Below are 20349 nucleotides of genomic sequence, written 5' to 3' on the forward strand. Positions count from 1 at the left end.
AAGCCTGGCATGCTGCAGTCTGTGGGGTCACAGAGTCAAACCCAACTGAGTAACTGAACAACAACAGCAATTCAGATATAAGTTTAGAAAACAGTGGATGTATGTCCTGAGTCAGTTGTGCCTGACTCTTTGTGGCCCAATGGACTATAGCCTGCCAGGCTCCTTTGCCCATGGAATTTTCCAGGTGAGCATACTGGAGTTCTTGCCATTTCCTACTCCAGGAGATCTTCCTGACCCAGGGATCAAACCTGCATCTTTTGCATATCCTGCATTGGCAGGCAGATTCTTTACCACTGAGCCACCTGGGAAGCCCGGGAAACAGCAATCACTCAATTAAATTTTAATGTGTTATTTTACAACTATTGTTCCATGACAACTATTACTAGTATTAGTAATGGCAAATTTTTTCCATTTATTATTGCCAGGCATTGTTGTTAAGTGCTTTATATATGTAAATCATTTAACGCTCACAAGAACCTTTACCGGTAAGTACATTTTTTTGATCCATGGTTTATAGTTAAGGAAACGAAACTTGTTAAGGTTTTATATGCTACATAGGTTTCACTCATATGCTACAGCATATGAGTAGCAGAGAAGTACTAGATATGCAGTTATAGCATTCTTTCAGTCATAATCACAGTCTTACAACTGAGTTAAGTCAAGCACCAAGGGAGATGCTTACTCACCTTTTTGTATTTTCTTACTTTCTAGGAAATCTACTTCTCATCTATTTCTGGTTAGAAAATTATAAGTAGAGTGGGAAAATTTTTTTATCTTATCTATCTCTTTCTAAAGTAGTTTTTCAAATATTTCCCTTCAGTTATCTAGTTTGATGCCTTTGAGGATCAACATCTTCCAATTTATGTAAAAGGATTGAATAGAGAAATTAGAATGAAATACAGGATTAAAGGATTGAAAATGGAGAGGGTGAGTAAGAAGAGTTAGAATTCACAGTGTAGATTTAACAAAGATAAATTTTTCTAGTAATTAGTAGGCATATAAATGTGGATGTTGACCTAATTAGTGAATGTAGATATATGTATTTGTCTAAACCTTGATTCTTCATTTGGAGGGGGGAAAAAAGAGAAATGGTCTTACTATAGTTGTTTTTCTTGAGAGATTATGGAATTTATGTATGCAGAATACTTACTGCTCTATTTTTAATGTTCTCGACCAGAGTGAGAAATTTTTATCACTCTGGACTTCTCCATTTTTGTAGAGCTTTTTCCTGCTTATTTCTAAATAGTTTGTAAATTAGAAATCACCTTTGTTGTTGCTTTCTTTCCTTTTCTTTATGGGGAAAAACAATTCCACATAGAATATTTCATTGCTTTTTAGTAATTTGTTTCTTCTACTAGATTATTAGTTATCAGTTCCACCAAAGTAGGGGGAATTGCAGTCAACAATATTATTCCACCTTGCCTCATGGTGGACTCTTAGTGACTGTTATTGCTGAAATAAATGAACCCTGTAGCTTCACAGCTACTGTTTTTAGTGTATGTATGTCATTGAAGTTTCATCCTTCTGCATATTCTTCTACATCTGAGTAGTGTATTTATTAATTTCTGTCACCGATCAGTATTTGGTGAGGCTCTTATGCCCCATATCCTTGAAAGCTTCCTATAGTGATAGTATTTCTTATACGAAGGACATGCTAGGATAATGCACATTTTATTTCTTGAATAGGGCTTTAGCCTCTGACTTCTTTACTACATTGGTTATCTTTCAAACATACCGGGGCTGACTTCTTTCTGACTTTTAAGTCTTAGCTTAAATTCCACTGATTCAGAGAGCCTTTCTCAGCCTACACCTTCTGAAATTACTGTAGTTCTATCAATTCCTGTGTTAGATCTGCTTTTGAAGTGTGCCAAACAGCCACACATTTCCTTACATTTCCCAGCTTCTCCTAGCAATTAGATTGGGGCCATGTGAGTTTTGGTTACTGGACTGTGAGGATAAGTGACTTTTTTGAGTCACTTCTGGACTGAGATATTTAGAAGCTATGTGGCCTCCCACAGCCACAGCCATTTTTGTTGCAGTTATCATGAAATCTAGGTGTTAAAGATGATTGCCAATTATGAGAAGAAAGGAAGTAGGATTCTTTTTTTTAATGTGGGCCATTTTTTTAAAGTCTGTATTGAATTTGTTACAATGTTGCTTCTGTTTTATGTTTTGGTTTTTTGGTCACAATACATGTGGGATCTTAGCTCCCCAAACAGGGATTGAACTTGCACCTCCTGCATTGGAAGTCTTAACCACTGAACCACCAGGGAAGTCTCAGAAGGTGGGACTCTTGGCAGAGGCTTACATGAATAAGAAATAAGTATTCTTTCATAATGGATTGGAGTTTCAGATTAAAGCACACACACACACACAGAAACACAAATATGATAAAAAAAAAAAAACTATATATACACAGATCTATGAAGCTCAACAAACTCTCAGCCCATGAAATAGGAAGACAACTATACCAAAAACACCAAAATGAAATTCTTCAAATCCAGTGTGATTAAAAATAACGTTGAAAGTGTCAAGGGGATGGGGAGTCACATTACATACAGAGGAACAAAAAGAAGGAAATAGCAGACTTCTCAGAAATAATGTAAGCAAGAAGACAATGGAACATCTTAATCTTTAAAGTACTGAAAGAAAGAAATAACTATCAATCATGAGCTCTATAGTGAAAACATCTTTAAAAACTAAAGGCAAAAAAAGCATTTTTAGAAATGTAGAGAAAGTAGAGTCCAGATAGAGGTGAAAACAATCACGTGCATACCCACACTGTAAAACTTGTTAAAGGAAGTCCTTCAGGCAGAAAGAAATGATACAATATGTATATTATCAAAGGAATGAAGAACACTGGAATTGGTAGCCACATGAATAAGTATTTATGATATTTTTCTTAAATTGTTTTTCAAATCATTTTAGAATATAATTGGCATTTATCCCAAAATAAAAACAATGTAATATGTGGTTTGTAACACACATAACAGCAATAGTACAAAAGTCAGAAAGGAAGAAATGATAAAACATTATTGTTAGATTCTTATGCTATATGTAAAGTGATAAAATGTCACTTGAAAATAGACTTAAATAAGTTATATACTATAAAGCCATAAGCAACTGCTGAAACAAAACAAAACAAAGAGTTAGAGCTAGTAAAGCTAGTCAAAGAGATACTATCCAATCATTAAAATGTTCAAGTTATTCTAAAGGAAGAAAGAAAATGGGGGAACAGTGAAAACACATAGCTAGTTGATAGATTTAATCACATAAATGTAATGTTGTAAATAATCCAGTTAGATGTCAGAGGCTGTCAAATTGAAGAAAAAACAAGATCCAACTATATGTTACCTACAAGGAATATAGTTTACATATAAAAGCCTAGAGAGGTTAAAAGGAAAAAAGATGGAAAAGATACGCTATACTAAGGTAGATCAAAAGAAAGCTGAGTGGTTATGTTAATATCTGCCTGCCAATGCAGAAACCACAAGAGACACAGATTTGATCCCTGGGTCAGGAAGATCAGATTCAGATCCCTGGGGATTCCCAGTCCCTTTGTTGGATCCCCAGGCTGGGAAGCCTGATGTGGGATTCATAACCTTCGCAACAGTGGGAGGACTTCTTTGGTATTATTGTTCTTCAGTTTGTGGGTCATCCCCCCACCAGCGGACGTGGGAATATTTTTTATCGTGACTGTGCCCCTCCTACCGTCTTACTGTGGCTTCTTTGTCATTGGATGCAGGGCATCTTTTTTTGGTGGGTTCCAGTGTGCTCCTGTTGATGGTTGTTCAACAGCTAGTTAGGATTTTGGTGCTCTTGCAGGAGGAGACGAGCACACGTCCTACTCTACCATCTTGAACCAGAAACTGATGTCTCTTCTTGTAAGGGCGTTAATCCCATCATGAGGGCCCCACTCTGATGACTTCATATAAACCTAATTACATATCGTTTACATTAAGGGTCAGGGATTCAACACACGAATTTTGAGGGGACACAATTCAGCCCATAGCAAGTGTTTACAAAGTAGTTGGAGGTTAGGGGGTGAGAAGGGGAGAGAGAACGAGATGAGGAAAAGGGGCCTGTAGAAACTTTCCAGAGTGGTATATATATGTTCATCATCTTGATTGTGGTAATGGTTTTACAAGTATATACATATGTGAAAGCCTATCAAATTATGTACTTTAAATATATGCAGTCTACTATATTCAAATATTTTTAAATAAAATTATTTTAAAAAACAAATCTATTAGGAATACAAATGGATACAATAGAACTCTTATGGAAAGGAAGTCAAGGGAATGATAAGATCAGGATGTGGGATGAAGTTTACCTAAGGTTGGAGCAGGAAATGGGGTGGTTAATGGATGAAATATATGATTAAATATAGATTTTGTCAAGTCCATAACTTTTGTTTGGGGTGGCAAATTTGCATATGCCTAGCTTACTATGAAAATAACTAGTTAATTATTTAAAACTGGATTATGCTTGGACCAATATTGATATTGTGTCACAAGTTATTCAAAAATTTATGTGTTTAAGGTTTATGCAAAGAAAAAGGGCCAGATTTTAAACAATAGTTTGTTCAAATCCTTTCTGACATGATTTAGTGTTAACATAGAAACAAGTGAAAATCATTCGTTCATGTCCGACTCTTTGGGACCCCATGGACTATCCAGTCTATGGAATTCTCTAGGCCAGAATACCAGAGTGGGTAACCTTTCCCTTCACCAGGGGATCTTCCCAACCCAGGGATCAAACCCAGGTCTCCTGAATTGCAGATGGATTCTTTACCAGCTGAGTCACAAGGGAAGCCCAAGAAACAAAGTCATCACTGCAAATCACTCATCTACTTAAAAATTTTTTCTTATAGGTAAGACTTTTTTCAGAGAATTTGTATGAGGGGAAGGTAGGGGAACAAAGGGCTTCCCTGGTAGCTCAGCTGGTAAAGAATCTGCCTGCAATGAGGGAGACCTAGGTTTGATCCCTGGCTTGGAAAGATTCCCTGGAGGAAGGCATGGCAACCCACTTCAGTATTCTTGCCTGGAGAATCCCCACGGACAGAGGAGCCTAATGGACTGCAGTCCATGGGGTTGCAGAGTCAAATACAACTCAACAACTAAGCACAGCACAGCACAGCACAGGGGAACAAAATGGAAAATTCTCCTGCTCTGGCTTATGATAACCACATGATGGCAGCGTTAAGCAAACTGTGTGTGTGTGTGTGTGTGTGTGTGTGTGTGTGTGTTGTTTAATGGTTTATAGAGAAAGCTGAGTAAATCACTTTGATGTGCTTTATATATCAGTGGGATTGGTTGGTCCCTGTAGCCATATGTGTTTCTTCCTATTTATTTCCAAAGAGAAACCATCCCGAGTTATTTTAGTCCCTCAGATCTATATAATTATGTCTTTTTGAGCAGGTGCTATCATAAACAGACTATATCATGTAACTTGAGATTATTTACTTCTCAAAGTATCTTCACAGTCTGGAATTTCTTAGAACAACAATCGTTGCTTCTTTTTTCATATTTTTCTCTTTCCTCCTTCATAACGTCCTTAACTATTTTTGAGTGCTTTCAGCTTTGATAAGGAATTCACCAAAATCAAAAGACCCTTTGAAATGTCTGGATATTTCTTTGTAGAATTCTTTAAAGAGAAGTGTTTAAATGATTTCTCTCAGACCCTCTTTGTTCTTTTTCCAGTTCAAAAAAATATTTACCTAGAATCCAACCTATATATGATTCTGTGATAGTCACTAGGGAAAAGCGATGGTTAGAAAACAATTTGAGACGCACTGTCCTTAAAAACTTTGCAAGGAAGTCCCTGAAACACAGTATCTCTTCTTTTCCCTTTCGTGTTAAAGGAGTTCATTAGAATAGATATGCTCAGTTATCAGACTTTTCCTCTGTGGAAAAGACATAGCTTCAAGTTCAGTATAGTATATTTGACAGAAGTGTATAGTGTCTAGAAATCCAAGGGTTTAGAAAACCAGGGTGTCTTCAACACCACTTCTGAAGAATAATGCAATCTTTGGATCTCTATCTACTCTTCACATCACTCAAGAAACTTATAAAGGTCAAACCTTTGCGTGATGTGTAGGTTCCCACTTCATTAACTTTTTAAAGAGCCTGTGAAATCAGCCTGCCTAGGAATGTCTGCCTAGTTTCTGTGGCTATAGGAGAAAGAGGCTAAGAAAGGGTGGAGAGCCAGATCCACCCCTTTCTGGGCATCCACTCCGTCTCCAAGTTCTGCTGTCTTCTCAGATTTAGGGGTGGAGTAATACAGTGAGACTCGAGTCACTTCCCATTGCCTTTTTGTCTTGTCACTGCTTGATGATCCAACAATTCTTAAATGATATTGGGCAAGAGGTAAGCACCTGATACGTATTTTGTGTCTTGAAACATTGACGTAGAACCCAGAGGGTGTAACTTAAATAATATTATGTATTGGTTTGAGAACCATGAACACAGCTTCCAAAGCTGTATTTACTCCGGGAAAATAATTAACTCATCAAGAGTGTGAAAGTGTGTTAGTCACTCTGTCATGTCAGATCCTTTGTGATCTCATGGACTGTAACCCCACCGGGCTTCTCTGTCCATGGAATCACCAGGCCAGAATACTGGAGTGGGTTGCTATTTCCTTCTCCAGGGGATCTTCCTGACCCAGGGATCAAACCCAGATTTCCTGCATTGCAGGCAGATTCTTTACCATCTGAGCCACCACTAGGGAAGCCCAGCTCATCAAGAGGCTACAGCTAAATGATTGACTAAAATGTGAGCTCCAGAGGATAAGAGTTTTATTTGTTTGATTCACTTATATATTCTAAACCCTTATAACAGTGCTGAGCTTCCCTAGTGGTTCAGTTGGTAAGGAATCTGCCAACAATGCAGGAGACCCAGTTTGATCCCTGGGCTGGGAAGATCCCCTGGAGAAGGACATGGCAACCCACTCCAGTATTCTTCCCTGGAGATTTCCATGGACAGAAGAATCTGCCAGGCTACAGTCCATGGGGTTGCAAAGAGTAGGACATGACTGAAAGACTAACACTTTCACTTTTCACTTTAGAACAATGGTAGGCACATGATGAAAGTGAAGTCGCTCAGTCGTGTCTGACTCTTTGCGACCCCGTGGACTGTAGCCCACCAAGCTCCTCTGTCCATGGGATTCTCCAGGCAAGAATACTGGAGTGGGTTGCCATTTCCTTCTCCAGGGGATCTTCCTGACCCAGGGATTGAACCCAGATCTCCCGCATTGCAGGAAGAGTAAGCCACCAGGGAAGCCCATCATTTCAATATTGTAAATCTATAAATATTTGTTGAGTGAATAAATGAGTGAATTTCCAGGGGTCTTGTCCACACTTGTTCAGAGTGTGGACTTTTACATATCTGCAGAAAGCTTTACCTGAGATTTCTTATTTTTCAAGTCCTGAAAGGAAGAAATAAATGAAAAACAAAGAAACCTGACTCTTTTACACATTAAATTTATATTGGAGAGTGTAAAAATGCCGAATATCTAGTAGTGCAGATGCAGCTATTGACAAATCAAGATTTTAGTGAAAGCTACTTTTTTTTTTATTGTATTTGTAAAAGATGGATATCAGAGATTGCAGGAGAATCAGGCACCTTTTCCTCGTGGTAGTCTACTCTAATTGTTTCCAGTTTACCACTCATTTGTCTCGGTATCTTCATTTATAAATCAAAGGTAGTTGTAGTTATTTATTTAACAAATTTTCAGGCACTGTTATTCATGCTAGGAATACATTAGTGAAAAAAAAGGACAGAAATTTCTACCTTTGTGGAGTAGTAGGGGAGATAGACAATAAAAAATAAACATAAGTAATTACTGTATATTTTTTAGAAGTTGATATGCTATGGAAAAAAAGAAAGGTAGAGCATGGTAAAGAGGATCAGGGTGTTCGGGGAGTACTTGGGATGTTATATTTTTATTTTGGAGTATTTATTATACAGAGGACATGTTAAGATAATGCACATTTTATTATTTGAATTGGACTTTATTGAGCCTCTGATCTCTTTACTACATTGGTTATCAAATGTACCAGGGCTGAATTCTTTTCCAGCTTTCAGGTCTTAGCTTAAATGCCACTGGCTCAGAGAGCCTTTCCCAGCCCATGTCTTCTGACATTATTATAATTCTGCCAACCCCTAGTTTAGATCTGTTTTTTTTTTTTTTTTTTTTTTGTGGCAGACAAATAAAATACTCCAAACATGCATGTTTCCTTACATCCCCCAGTTTCTCTTGGCAGTTAGGTTTGGGACTTCAGAAGAGAGGAAGGCAATTCACCTGAAGACAGAAAAGCAAATGTTTAGTAAGCAAATGTTTGCTGGGCTACGCAGAGACAGTGGGACACACATGATTTCTAGGCCCTGCCTAGAGTTCCCCCAGCACTCCTAGCGCATATTCTCTGCAGATATTTCTGGTGACACCTCTGTACCTCTGTTCTGGGAAAAACTCCTTCATCTAAATTCTTTAGGCAGCTAAAGAATTTAAAGAGGGAGATAAAATGTAATCCTCATGTCAAAGAGACACATTTTGATATGGCAAATTTTCTCCCTCACAGAATGAAGTAAGGATTGTGTCTCTTTGTTGTTGTTGTTGATTTTTTCCCTATATGACTGTCAAATTATTCAAGTGTTATTTGTTGAAAATGCTTTCCTTCTCTCATTAAATTGCTTTTGGCAACTTTTTTTGGCAAATATTCAAATGACTGTGTAAATGTCCGTCTAAAGTTGGGCTCTCTATTCTGTTCCATTGATCTATTTGTCTATCCCTACACCAGCTACCCACTTGGGTATTCTTGCCTGGAAAAGCCCATGGACAGAGGAGCCTGGTGGGCTACAGTTCATGGGGTCAAAGAGAGTTGGACATGACTGAGTGACTAACACTTTCACTTTCATACCAGCCCCACTCTGTGCTGATTATTGTAGCTTTGTAGCAAGTCTTAAAGTCAGGTATCCTAAGTCCTTTTTGTTCATTTTTAAGATTTCTTTAGATGTCCTAAGTCCTTTGCATAGCCATATAAATTTTAGAATCAGTTTGTCAACTTCTACAAAAAAACTTCACTGGGTTGTGTTTGCAATTATGTTGAATCAATAGATCAAATTGGAAGAACTGACATCTTAATATTATTGAGTCTTCCAACCTATGAGTGGGTAGCCATTCCCTTCTCCAGGGGATCTTCCCAGGAATGGAACCTGAGTCTCCTGCATTGCAGGCAGATTCTTTACCATCTGAGCCATCAGGACTCCTGAATACAGTACACCTTCCATTTATTTAGGTCATCTGTCAGCAACATTGTATAGTTTTCATTATAAAAATCATGCCCTAAATTTTAAAATTTATTCCTAAGTATTTTCTGATCTGAGTTATTGTAAATAGAATTTTTAAAATTTCATATTTTAGTTGTTTCTTGTATACAGAAATGCAATATATTTTTCTGGATATGGACTTTATATTCTGTGATCTTGCTAAATTCACTTTATTTGTTCTTTTGTTGTCATGTATATTCTTTACAATATTTTATATAAACAACCATCTGTGGTGAGAGAGTTTTACATCATCCTTTCTGATCTTTAGACTTGTTTTTTAAATTTTCCTTGTCTTGTTACACTAGCTAGGATCTCCAATAAAATACTGAATTAGAAATGGTGGGTATGGACACTTCTGCCACTTTCTGATCTCGGGAAAAGAATCTATATTTCATTATAAAGTATAATGTTTGCTGTAAAAGTTTCTGTGTGTGTGAATGCCTGTCACATTTAAGACTTCAGGCTTTGCTTTGCCCTTGTTGAGCCACAGATGCATTCCCTTTAGTTCTCTTAGCTTTGGATGGGCTTTTTGGGGTTTGCCTGTTATGTGATTTGTCCAGGGGTCAATCAGAGTTTTGGGAAGAAATTATAGACATAATTCGGAGAAGGTAATGGCAACCTACTCCAGTACTCTTGCCTGGAAAATCCCATGGACGGAGGGGCCTGTTAGGCTGCAGTCCATGGGGTCGCTAGGAATCGGACACGACTGAGAGACTTCACTTTCACTTTTCACTTTCATGCTTTGGAGAAGGAAATGGCAACCCACTCCAGTGTTCTTGCCTGGAGAATCCCAGGGACGGGGGAGCCTGGTGGGCTGCGGTCTATGGGGTCGCACAGAGTCGGATACGACTGAAGCGATTTAGCAGCAGCATAGACACAATTTGACTCTCCCCTCTGTGGTTTTCTCTTTTCCTGGATAGATATATCCCTTCAATTTCCAACTTCTGTAGCAGCCCCAAACTTTGTCCTTTGATTCCTTAAGCAAGGAAGAACACAGATTCTTATCCAAATTCGGTCTAGAAAAACCTCTCAAATGGGAAACTCTTCCAGTGACATTTCCTTCAGATGTCCATTCTCTTCCAAATCTGTTTCAAGTAACTCTTCAGTGCTTTCAGAGAGTTGTATTTTTTGAAAATGTTTAAAAATTGTATGCTTCATTTACAGTTATTACAAAATATTGGCTTTATTTTTTGTACTGTACAATACATCTTTGATAGTTATTTTTTAATATATTTTTCCAGTGTTTATAGTTGTTTTCATTGAGAAATTTGGTCCAATATAAACAATTTCAACATTATTAGACATGGAACCTAATGTTGAAATAACATGGTCAGAATACTATTACTGAGAATGTGGAATTTAAACAAAGATTTGAAAAAAGAGAAGGATTTAGCCAAATTGACAGTTTTTTTGGTAAAGCCTCCAGGCAGACAGAGGAGCAATAACCAAGCTAGGAGATGCCTGATATATTAGAGGAATAGCAAGCAGAGCAGGGTTTTGAGGAGAAGAGTGGTGTGATCAAACATGCATTTCAAAAATAAAACCTCTGCTATTTTGAGAACAGATTATATGGATGCAAATATAGAAACAATTAGCTAGAGAATTAGCTGTTACAAGAATTCACAGGAGAACTAATGGCTTCTTGAACCAGAGTGGAAACAGCGTCAGACATTATTTTTTGGGGCTCCAAAATCACTGCAGATGGTGATTGCAGCCATGAAATTAAAAGATGCTTACTCCTTGGAAGGAAACCTAGATAACTTAGATGACCAACCTAGATAACATACTGAAAAGCAGAGATACTACTTTGCCAACAAAGGTCCGTCTAGTCAAGGCTGTGGTTTTTCCATATGGTCATGTATGGATATGAGAGTTGGACTGTGAAGAAAGTTGAGTGCCGAAGAATTGATGCTTTTAAACTGTGGTATTGGAGAAGACTCTTGAGAGTCCCTTGGACTGCAAGGAGATCCAACCAGTCCATCCTAAAGGAGATCAGTCCTGGGTGTTCATTGGAAGGACTTATGCTGAAGCTGAAACTCCAATACTTTGGCCAACTCGTGTGAAGAGTTGACTCATTGGAAAAGACTCTGATGCTGGGAGGAATTGGGGGCAGGAGGAGAAGGGGACGACAGAGGATGAGATGGCTGGATGGCATCACTGACTCGATGGACGTGAGTCTGAGTGAACTCTGGGAGTTGGTGATGGACAGGGAGGCCTGGGGTGCTACAATTCATGGGGTCACAAAGAGTTGGACACGACTGAGTAACTGAACTGAACTGAACTGAACCAGAGTAGACATGGTGAGACCAGTGAAGTGCTATATGTGATGTGAAGGAAGAACCAATAAAGTTTTTGTTGATTAGATATTCCGTGTGAAAGAAATTGTTCAGAATGACTTCAGATTTTTCTAGCAAGTAAGCATGATATCTATATAACACAGAAGGATGGAATTGCCATCAATTGACAAAGCTATGAGTAAATCAATTTAATACCATTCAGGTATGACCCTAAATCAAATCCCTTATGATTATACAGTGGAAGTGAGAAATAAATTCAGGGGATCAGATCTGATAGACAGAGTGCCTGAATCTGTACACTGTACAGAGACGTTGTACAAGAGACAGGGATCAAGACCATCCCCAAGAAAAATAAATGCAAAAAGGCAAAATGGTTGTCTGAGGAGGCCTTACAAACAGCTGTGAAAAGAAGAGAAGCAAAAGGCAAAGGAGAAAAGGAAAGACATACCTGTTTGAATGCAGAGTTCTAAAGAACAGCAAGGAGAGATAAGAAAGCCTTTCTCAGTGATCAGTGCAAAGAAATAGAGGAAAACAACAGAATGGGAAAGACTAGAGATCTCTTCAAGAAAATTAGAGATACCAAGGGACTATTTCATGCAAAGATGAGCACGATAAAGGACAGAAATGATATGGACCTAACAGAAGCAGAAGATGTTAAGAAGAGGTGGCAAGAATACACAGAACTATACAAAAGAGATCTTAATTACCCAGATAATCACATGGTGTGATCACTCGCCTAGAGCTAGACATCCTGGAATGCGAACTCAAGTGAGCCTTAGAAAGCATCACTACGAACAAAGCTAGTGGAGGTGATGGAATTTCAGTTGAGCTATTTCAAGTCCTAAAAGATGATGCTGTGAAAGTGCTGCACTCAGTATGACAGCAAATTTGGAAAACTCAGCAGTGGCCACAGGACTGGAGAAGGGCAGCTTTCATTCTAATCCCAAAGAAAGGCAATGCCAAAGAATGTTCAAACTACCACACAATTGCACTCATCTCACAGGCTAGCAAAGTAATACTCAAAATTCTCCAAGCCAGGCTTCAACAGTACCTGAGCCTTGAAGGTCCAGATGTTCAAGCTGGATTTAGAAAAGGCAATGGAACCAGAGATCAAATGGCCAACATCCACTGGATCATCGAAAAAGCAAGAGAATTCCAGAAAAACATCTACTTCGGCCTTATTAACTATGCCAAAGCCTTTGACTGTGTGGATCACAATAAACTGTGGAAAATTCTGAAAGAGATGGGCATACCAGACCACCTGACCTGCCTCTTGAGAAATTTGTATGCAGGTCAAGAAGCAACAGTTAGAACTGGACATGGAACAACAGACTGGTTCCAAATTGGGAAAGGAGTACATCAAGGCTGAATTTTGTCACCCTGCTTATTTAACTTATATGCAAAGTACATCATGAGAAACTCTGGGCTGGAGGAAGCGCAAGCTGGAATCAAGATTGCCAGGAGAAATATTAATAACCTCAGATATGCAGATGACACCACCCTTACGGCAGAAAGTGAAGAAGAACTCAAAAGCCTCTTGATGAAAGTGAAAGAGGAGAGTGAAAAAGTGGGCTTAAAGTTCAACATTCAGAAAATGAAGATCATGGCATCTGGTCCCATCACTTCATGGGAAATAGATGGGGAAACAGTGGAAACAGTGTCAGACTTTATTTTTGGGGGCTCCAAAATCACTGCAGATGGTGACTGCAGCCATGAAATTAAAAGACGCTTACTCCTTGGAAGGAAAGTTATGACCAACCTAGATAGCATATTGAAAAGCAGAGATATTACTTTGCCAACAAAGGTCCATCTAGTCAAGGCTGTGGTTTTTCCAGTGGTCATGTATGGATGTGAGAGTTGGACTGTGAAGAAAGCTGAGTGCCGAAGAATTGATGCTTTTGAACTGTGGTGTTGGAGAAGACTCTTGAGAGTCCCTTGGACTGCAAGAAGATCCTACCAGTCCATTCTGAAGGAGATCAGCCCTGGGATTTCTTTGAAAGGAATGATGCTAAAGCTGAAACTCCAGTGCTTTGGCCATCTCATGTGAAGAGTTGACTCATTGGAAAAGACCCTGATGCTGGGAGGGATTGGGGGCAGGAGGAGAAGGGGACGACAGAGGATGAGATGGCTGGATGGCATCACTGACTTGATGGCTGTGAGTCTGAGTGAACTCTGGGAGTTGGTGATGGACAGGGAGGCCTGGCGTGCTGCAATTCATGGGGTCGCAAAGAGTTGGACAAGACTGAGTGACTGAACTGAACTGAACTGAATTGTGCCTTTTACATATATAAGGACTTTGGCAGTCTAATAATGGCAAATTGGAGCTATTTGAAGTAGCTCCAATCTAGATAAGCTCCATTGAATGTAAGATGGCAATAGTGTCCCTTTTAGGATACAAAAGATAAAAGACACCAAAGCATGGCTCTCTGAAAACAATTAGAACTTAGGCATTGATAATGTTTAAAAAATTATGTATAAGTGGCATTCATTGTATAATGCATAAATCAACTTTTATATAGAATATACACCTTTATTTCAGTATTTTAGGCATGTGGGTTAATTGTTGGGTTTAGGGTAACCTAAGCTACACTGTACAGAATAGTATTAAGAGCCTACTTTTCAAAATGAGATGATTGGCATCTCAAATCTCATTTGGTTAATTCATAACTCAAGTAATGTTCTTTTCCCTTCATAAAGAAAACCATAATAATATTTTGTATTTCAGTGTAAAAATGCTTCAGGGAAATGATGTGTGTGTGTGTGTGTGTGTGTGTGTGTGTGTTTTATTTGCTTTTCTTTTATGTCATTTGGGAGGAAGCTAGGCATTAATGATGTTACGGCTATTTTTGACACTAATGGCCCTTTTAACCTATAATGCTAGCAATATTCAATAGAAGCTTATTCATGGAAATATTTTGTATAGGAAAAACATAGATTTAAATGTGCCAACTTATGCGGCAAAGCTTTATCATCTAACCATTCCCAGATCTCATTGGTATTGTTTTATTTTACAGATTTTTCCTTTTTACCAGGCTAGTCACTTCTGGTTCTGTACCTGCATATACTCTTACAGAAGTTAATTACAGCTATTGGTCAAGAGCACCTTGACTTAATATTTTCATGGGAAGAGAAGGAATAGAGTAATCATTGTATATCTTAACTGAAGCTGAACCACAAGTGATCTGGCTGAAGGCCCTCGCATAAAATTTTTCAGGCTTCCAAATAAATAACAATGGTAAAATTAAATCAATTTTATTTACTTCCAGACCATATGGATGAGCGGACAGTATGCAATGGAATAGCCCCTGAAAAAGATGTAGATGGATTTCATATTATTAACATTGGAAGACTGTGTCTTGATCAACATTCCCTCATACCTGCCACTGCTAGTGCTGTTTGGGAAATTATCAGAAGAACAGGTTGGTCTATGGGACATAGGTGCTAAGTGCCACATGAGCATTTGTGCATTGCCTTGATGGAAAGGGTGAAAGAAAATAAGCCATTAAACTTCAGTCTACAGGAATAGATAAAGGTATAGAAATTGAAGAATAATCTGAAATAAGATAAAAGAAGAACTGGTATCAGGTTACAAGTAACCGCTGTTTCAGCTTTCAGGGAGTGCATTTTCCAAATAATAGATTTATCTCCCTACTTTAAAACTATAAACTTAAGGTATTTTGATATGCATTTTTCAAAATGTGTTATGTTTTTCCGTACCTTTAAAAACAAAATGTGCTGAACATTTGGAGCCATCTCTAATGACCTAGGTTTTCATTGTAGACACTTGCCCTTGAGCTGTGCTCTAAATAAAAATAATGCTCTCAAAGACCCTCAAGCAGGCAGGTGATGGTTCCCCTGCCTGTATCACTGTCACTTATATTTCTGGCCGCATCTCCTCATCCCAGTCTGTTCTTTTCTACTGAGAAAGAGAACTTTCAAGGGAAAGCAGATCCTAGAATTATATTCATAGAATTTTAATAGTTATAAAACTTTAATTCTAATTTTTTCATTTTACTTATGAAAAAACTATGCCCCAAAGAGGTTAAGTGTATGAAATCTGTAAGCTTTACCTTTCAGATCTTTCTAAATCCGTACATTTAGTGCTTCTCTCCTATGAAGTAAACCGCGTAAATTTTATGAAAAATACTTTTCTCAACTTCATTTTGTCCTAGATTTGGTCAAAGTTTGGTTGCCAGTTAACCTTGACATTGTTGTACCTTGCCTGTTTTATAATTAATAGTTAATATATTTTAAGTCTTCACACTTCTACCTCTTCATGTGAATTTTAATGTTTAAAATAATTTAATGACAACTTGAAAATGTTTGTGGGTTTTTTTTTTTATGAGGATATAATGAGAGGAAAAGTGACAAAACCAAAAAGTATAAAAAGAAATATTTTTAAATAATGAATTTTGGAACATTGTAGACAATTCACAAAATAATTCAAATTTAATTAGAGGTTTTTAAAGAATATTTCAGTTGGCTGTTCAGATGATTACTTCTTCTTGTTTATTCTTCATTTAAATCAAACTCTGTGTTTTAAGGAATTGAAACATTTGGAAAAAATGTTGTTGTGGCTGGAAGATCCAAGAATGTAGGGATGCCCATTGCCATGCTCTTACACACAGATGGAGAACACGAACGGCCAGGAGGTAGGTGCCACTTGGAGATTCTATGCACTCTTATTAATACAATCTTCTCACTTCCTAAGCTCTTCAAATAAAAATGTATTTGGAAATGTGATTTAGCATATTTGTGGGTTTAGCTGGGAGGGATTGAGGGCAGGAAGAGAAGGGGACGACAGAGGATGAGATGGCTGGATGGCATCATCGACTTGATGCATGTGAGTTTGAGTGAACTCCGGGAGTTGATGATGGACAGGGAGGCCTGGTGTGCTGCAATTCATGGGGTCGCGAGGAGTCGGACATAACTGAGGAACTGAACTGAACTGAATGCAATAAAGGTTTCCCTTATTCTTCATCTAATGACATGTGTGCACATGTGCTCAGTTGATCAGTCATACCTGATCCTTTGCGACCCCATGGACTGTAGCCTGCTAGGCTCCTCTGTCCATGGAATTTTCCAGGCACGAATACTAGAGTGGGTTGCCACTTCCTACTCCATCTAATGACATGAATGCCTTGATAATGTATAAAAGAATTGCTAGAAATATGTGGTCTCTTTGTTCCTATTTTTTTCTTTTGGCTATATGTACTTCTTTCATATCCTTAAACATATAGAGATTATGGAGAATCATATGGAGGTTCCTTAAAAAATGAAGAATAAAACTACCATGTGACCCAGCAATCCCACTCCTGAGCATATAGCCTGAGAAAACCACAATTAAAAAAGACACATGTACCGCAATGTTCATTGCAACACTATTTACAATAGCTAGGACATGGAAGCAACCTAGATATCTATCCACAGATAAATGGATAAAGAAGTTGTGGTATGTATATACTATGGAATATTACTAGCCATAAAAAAGAATGCATTTAGTCAGTTCTAGTGAGGCGGATAAACCTAGGGCCGTTATGCAGAATGAAGTCATAAAGAGAAAAAACACATATCATACATTAACACATATATATGGAATCTAGAAAAATAGTTCTAATGAACCTGTTGGCAGGGCAGGAACATAGATGCAGATGTAGAGGACGCTTGTGGACACAGCAGGGGAAGGAAAGAGTAGGACAAACTGAGAGAGCAGCATTGCAATATATACATAACGTGTAAAATAGATAATCAGTGGGCAGCTGCTGTGTAGCACAGGGAGCTCCACAGGTCACCCTCTAGGGCACCCCTTGTGACGACCTAGAGGGGTGAGATGGGGATGGGTGCTAGAGAGGCTCAAGAAGGAGGAAATATATGTATGTTTATGACTGGTTCACATTGTTGTACAGTAGCAACCAGCACAACATTGTAAAGCAAGTATCCTCCAATTAAAAAATTAAAATATTAAAAAAAGAAAGGTGGAAAGACTAGATACATACTAGATGCATAAATATCACATGTTGATAGATATCTGTATACCCATGTATACCATCTCACTAAAACACACCACCAATGCATGGATATAAGATTTTTTTTTACCATTATTACCTTGGTGAATTTCAGTTTCCTGTTCTAACATTTTCAAATACAGTTGACTCTTGAACAACACAGGTTGGAACTGCACAGTCCATTTATATTTTTTTCACTAAGCATTTACATACTACAGTACTATACACTCTGTGGTTAGTTGAATCAGTGAATATGGAACCGTGAATACAGTGGCTGACTATAAAGTTATAGGTGGATTCTCAACTGCACAGAGGGTGGGTGTTCCAAACCTCCACATTGTTCAAGGGTCAACTATACTAATTTTATGACCTTGGTTGACATAATGCATGTGAAATATTTTTTTAAACCGTGAAGCCCAGTGGAAAAACAAACCCAATGATAACATATCACTTATGCAAAGTGATGAATTATGAGAATTAAATATTGTTTTTCCTTCCTGGGATTAAGGACTTAAATATTACCAGATCAAAATGTGTATGAGGATAAAAGTTATCTTGGGCCTGATAGTGACTCATAGTAACTTTAAAAAGCCTTAGTTTTGGACTTCCCCAGTGGTCCACTGGTTAAGAATTTGCCTGCCAATGCAGGGGACATGGGTTCAATCCCTGGTCTAGGAAGATTCCATGTACCCCAGAGCAGTTAAACCTGTGCCCCACAATTACTGCGCCTGTGTGCCTAGAGCCTGTGCTGTGCAAAAAGAAAAACCACTGCAATGAGAAGCCTGTGCACCACAACAAAGAGTAGCCCCTGCTTACCACAACTAGAGAAAGCCTATGCAGCGAGGAAGACCCAGCACAGCCAAAAGTTCATTAATTAATTATTTTAAAAGTCTGAGTTTTGAAGAGCTGTTCAAAAGACCAAATCTGGTAGTATGAACTTTGAGATGGTAGCCTACAAAGAGATGTAGTGTAGATGTATCTCTAGCTTAATTATTCACTTCTAACATAGTCTGTTAGTGCTCATCTATGTATCTCTTACGGAGAAGGCAATGGCACCCCACTCCAGTACTCTTGCCTGGAAAATCCCATGGACGGAGGATCCTGGTAGGCTGCAGTCCATGGGGTCGCACAGAGTTGGACATAACTGAAGCGACTTAGCAGCAGCAGCATGTATCTCTTAGGATGTAATAATGATATTGAGTCATATTTGCCTTTATTTAATAGTTTCTGTTAAGCAAGGTAAAATAACCAGGAAGATTTACCTAAGTATACCATTTTTGTTGGAAGATTTTGACCAAGAGTCACTCGGCAGGTTTTTCTTCATTTTCAACACATTGTTATCTTATTTCATCAGTAACATATCAAGCAACATTATGCAACTTCATTATTTGCACAGCACTTTCTCATGATCTATCTTATTTTGTTCTCAATAATCTGGAATATATTCATATTCACATTTTGTAGCTAAAGGAAATGAACTTTAGAAACTTCAGTAACTTACCCAAGGCCATTCAAGGAAACAGTGTACAGAGCTGGGGGCTGGGTGCTGACTGTCTGGTTAGGAGGATAGTTTTGAAGTCAGACCCCTCTCCCACCAAGCCCTGTATCCTTGGACAAGTCATTTAATCTGTGTAAGCCTCCACTTCCCTCATTTGTATCTTTTTTGCTGGGTTATCGTAAAAACTAAATTAGATTTGAAAGTGAAGCACTACTCACAGTGCCTGAGACAGTAAGTTAAGTAAGCCCTTGGTACATGTGACCCATGGCTATTACTATTATTTCTATTATTATGCTTAAGGCAATAACCTATGGCCATGCACATGAAAAAGTTTAGAGTAACATAATCCAAGGTTAATGATGAATTTTTAACCTTCATTTGAAATTTTATTTTTTTTTTGTGGTGGGTTTTCTGTTTGCCTTTATTTGGATGATATCTAGTCTTTGTTGTAATAATTTGCATAAATGTAAAATTTATAAAGTTTATAAACTATTAGAAGTATGATTTATAATATTACAAATTGTACTTTATATTAGTAACATATTGTGTGCTAATTTCTTGATAAATTTCAATTTTGAATCATTTGTCTATAAAATACCTAAGTCTAAGAAAGTCAATTTCCCTCCTCTTTATGCAATTTAAAAGTAGATTTTCCTATGTTGTAAAACACATTGACTTTATAAATATTCTGTACTTTGTTTTGCAAGATATGATCACTTGAATGCATGTTAAAAATTGAATAAAAGCAGAATTAGATATAGTACTGGTTACTTACATGCCAGGTGGTTAAATTTGCATTTATTATAGTGGCACCTAGGTGCCCTTTGGGCTTCTCTGGTAGCTCAGAGGGTAGAGCGTCTGCCTGCAGTGCGGGAGACCCGGGTTCAATCCCTGAGTTAGGAAGATTCCCCTGGAGAAGGACCTAGCAACCCACTCCAGTACTCTTGCCTGGAAAATGCCATGGACGGAGGAGCCTGGTAGGATACAGTCCATGGGGTCATGAAGAGTCGGACACGACTGAGCAACTTCACTTTCACTTTTCACTTTCACTTTAGGTGCCCTTTATAATTATAGTATCTAAAAGGTAATATATTGTAACTGATATTGGTCAATTTACAACATGGGTGGAAAGAGGTAATATATTGTAACTGATATTGGTCAATTCATAACATGGGTGGTGTTTAATCTCATGCACATTTAATAGGAATATGGTGACATATATG

General features: G+C 38.0%; 1 protein-coding gene across 6 annotated transcripts in view; it reads left to right on the forward strand.

Moving 5' to 3' along the window:
• The window catches only part of MTHFD2L (methylenetetrahydrofolate dehydrogenase (NADP+ dependent) 2 like), a 151505-nt gene that overhangs the window by 26309 nt on the left and 104847 nt on the right, over window positions 1-20349 (forward strand). For all 6 annotated transcript variants that reach the window (XM_061420464.1, XM_061420470.1, XM_061420467.1 and 3 more), the window contains 2 exons: window positions 14890-15042; window positions 16168-16275. In XM_061420464.1, coding sequence (XP_061276448.1) covers window positions 14890-15042; window positions 16168-16275 — 261 coding nt within the window. The remainder of the gene's footprint in view (window positions 1-14889; window positions 15043-16167; window positions 16276-20349) is intronic.

Source organism: Bos javanicus, chromosome 6, assembly GCF_032452875.1.
Source record: "Bos javanicus breed banteng chromosome 6, ARS-OSU_banteng_1.0, whole genome shotgun sequence".
NCBI lineage: Eukaryota > Metazoa > Chordata > Mammalia > Artiodactyla > Bovidae > Bos > Bos javanicus.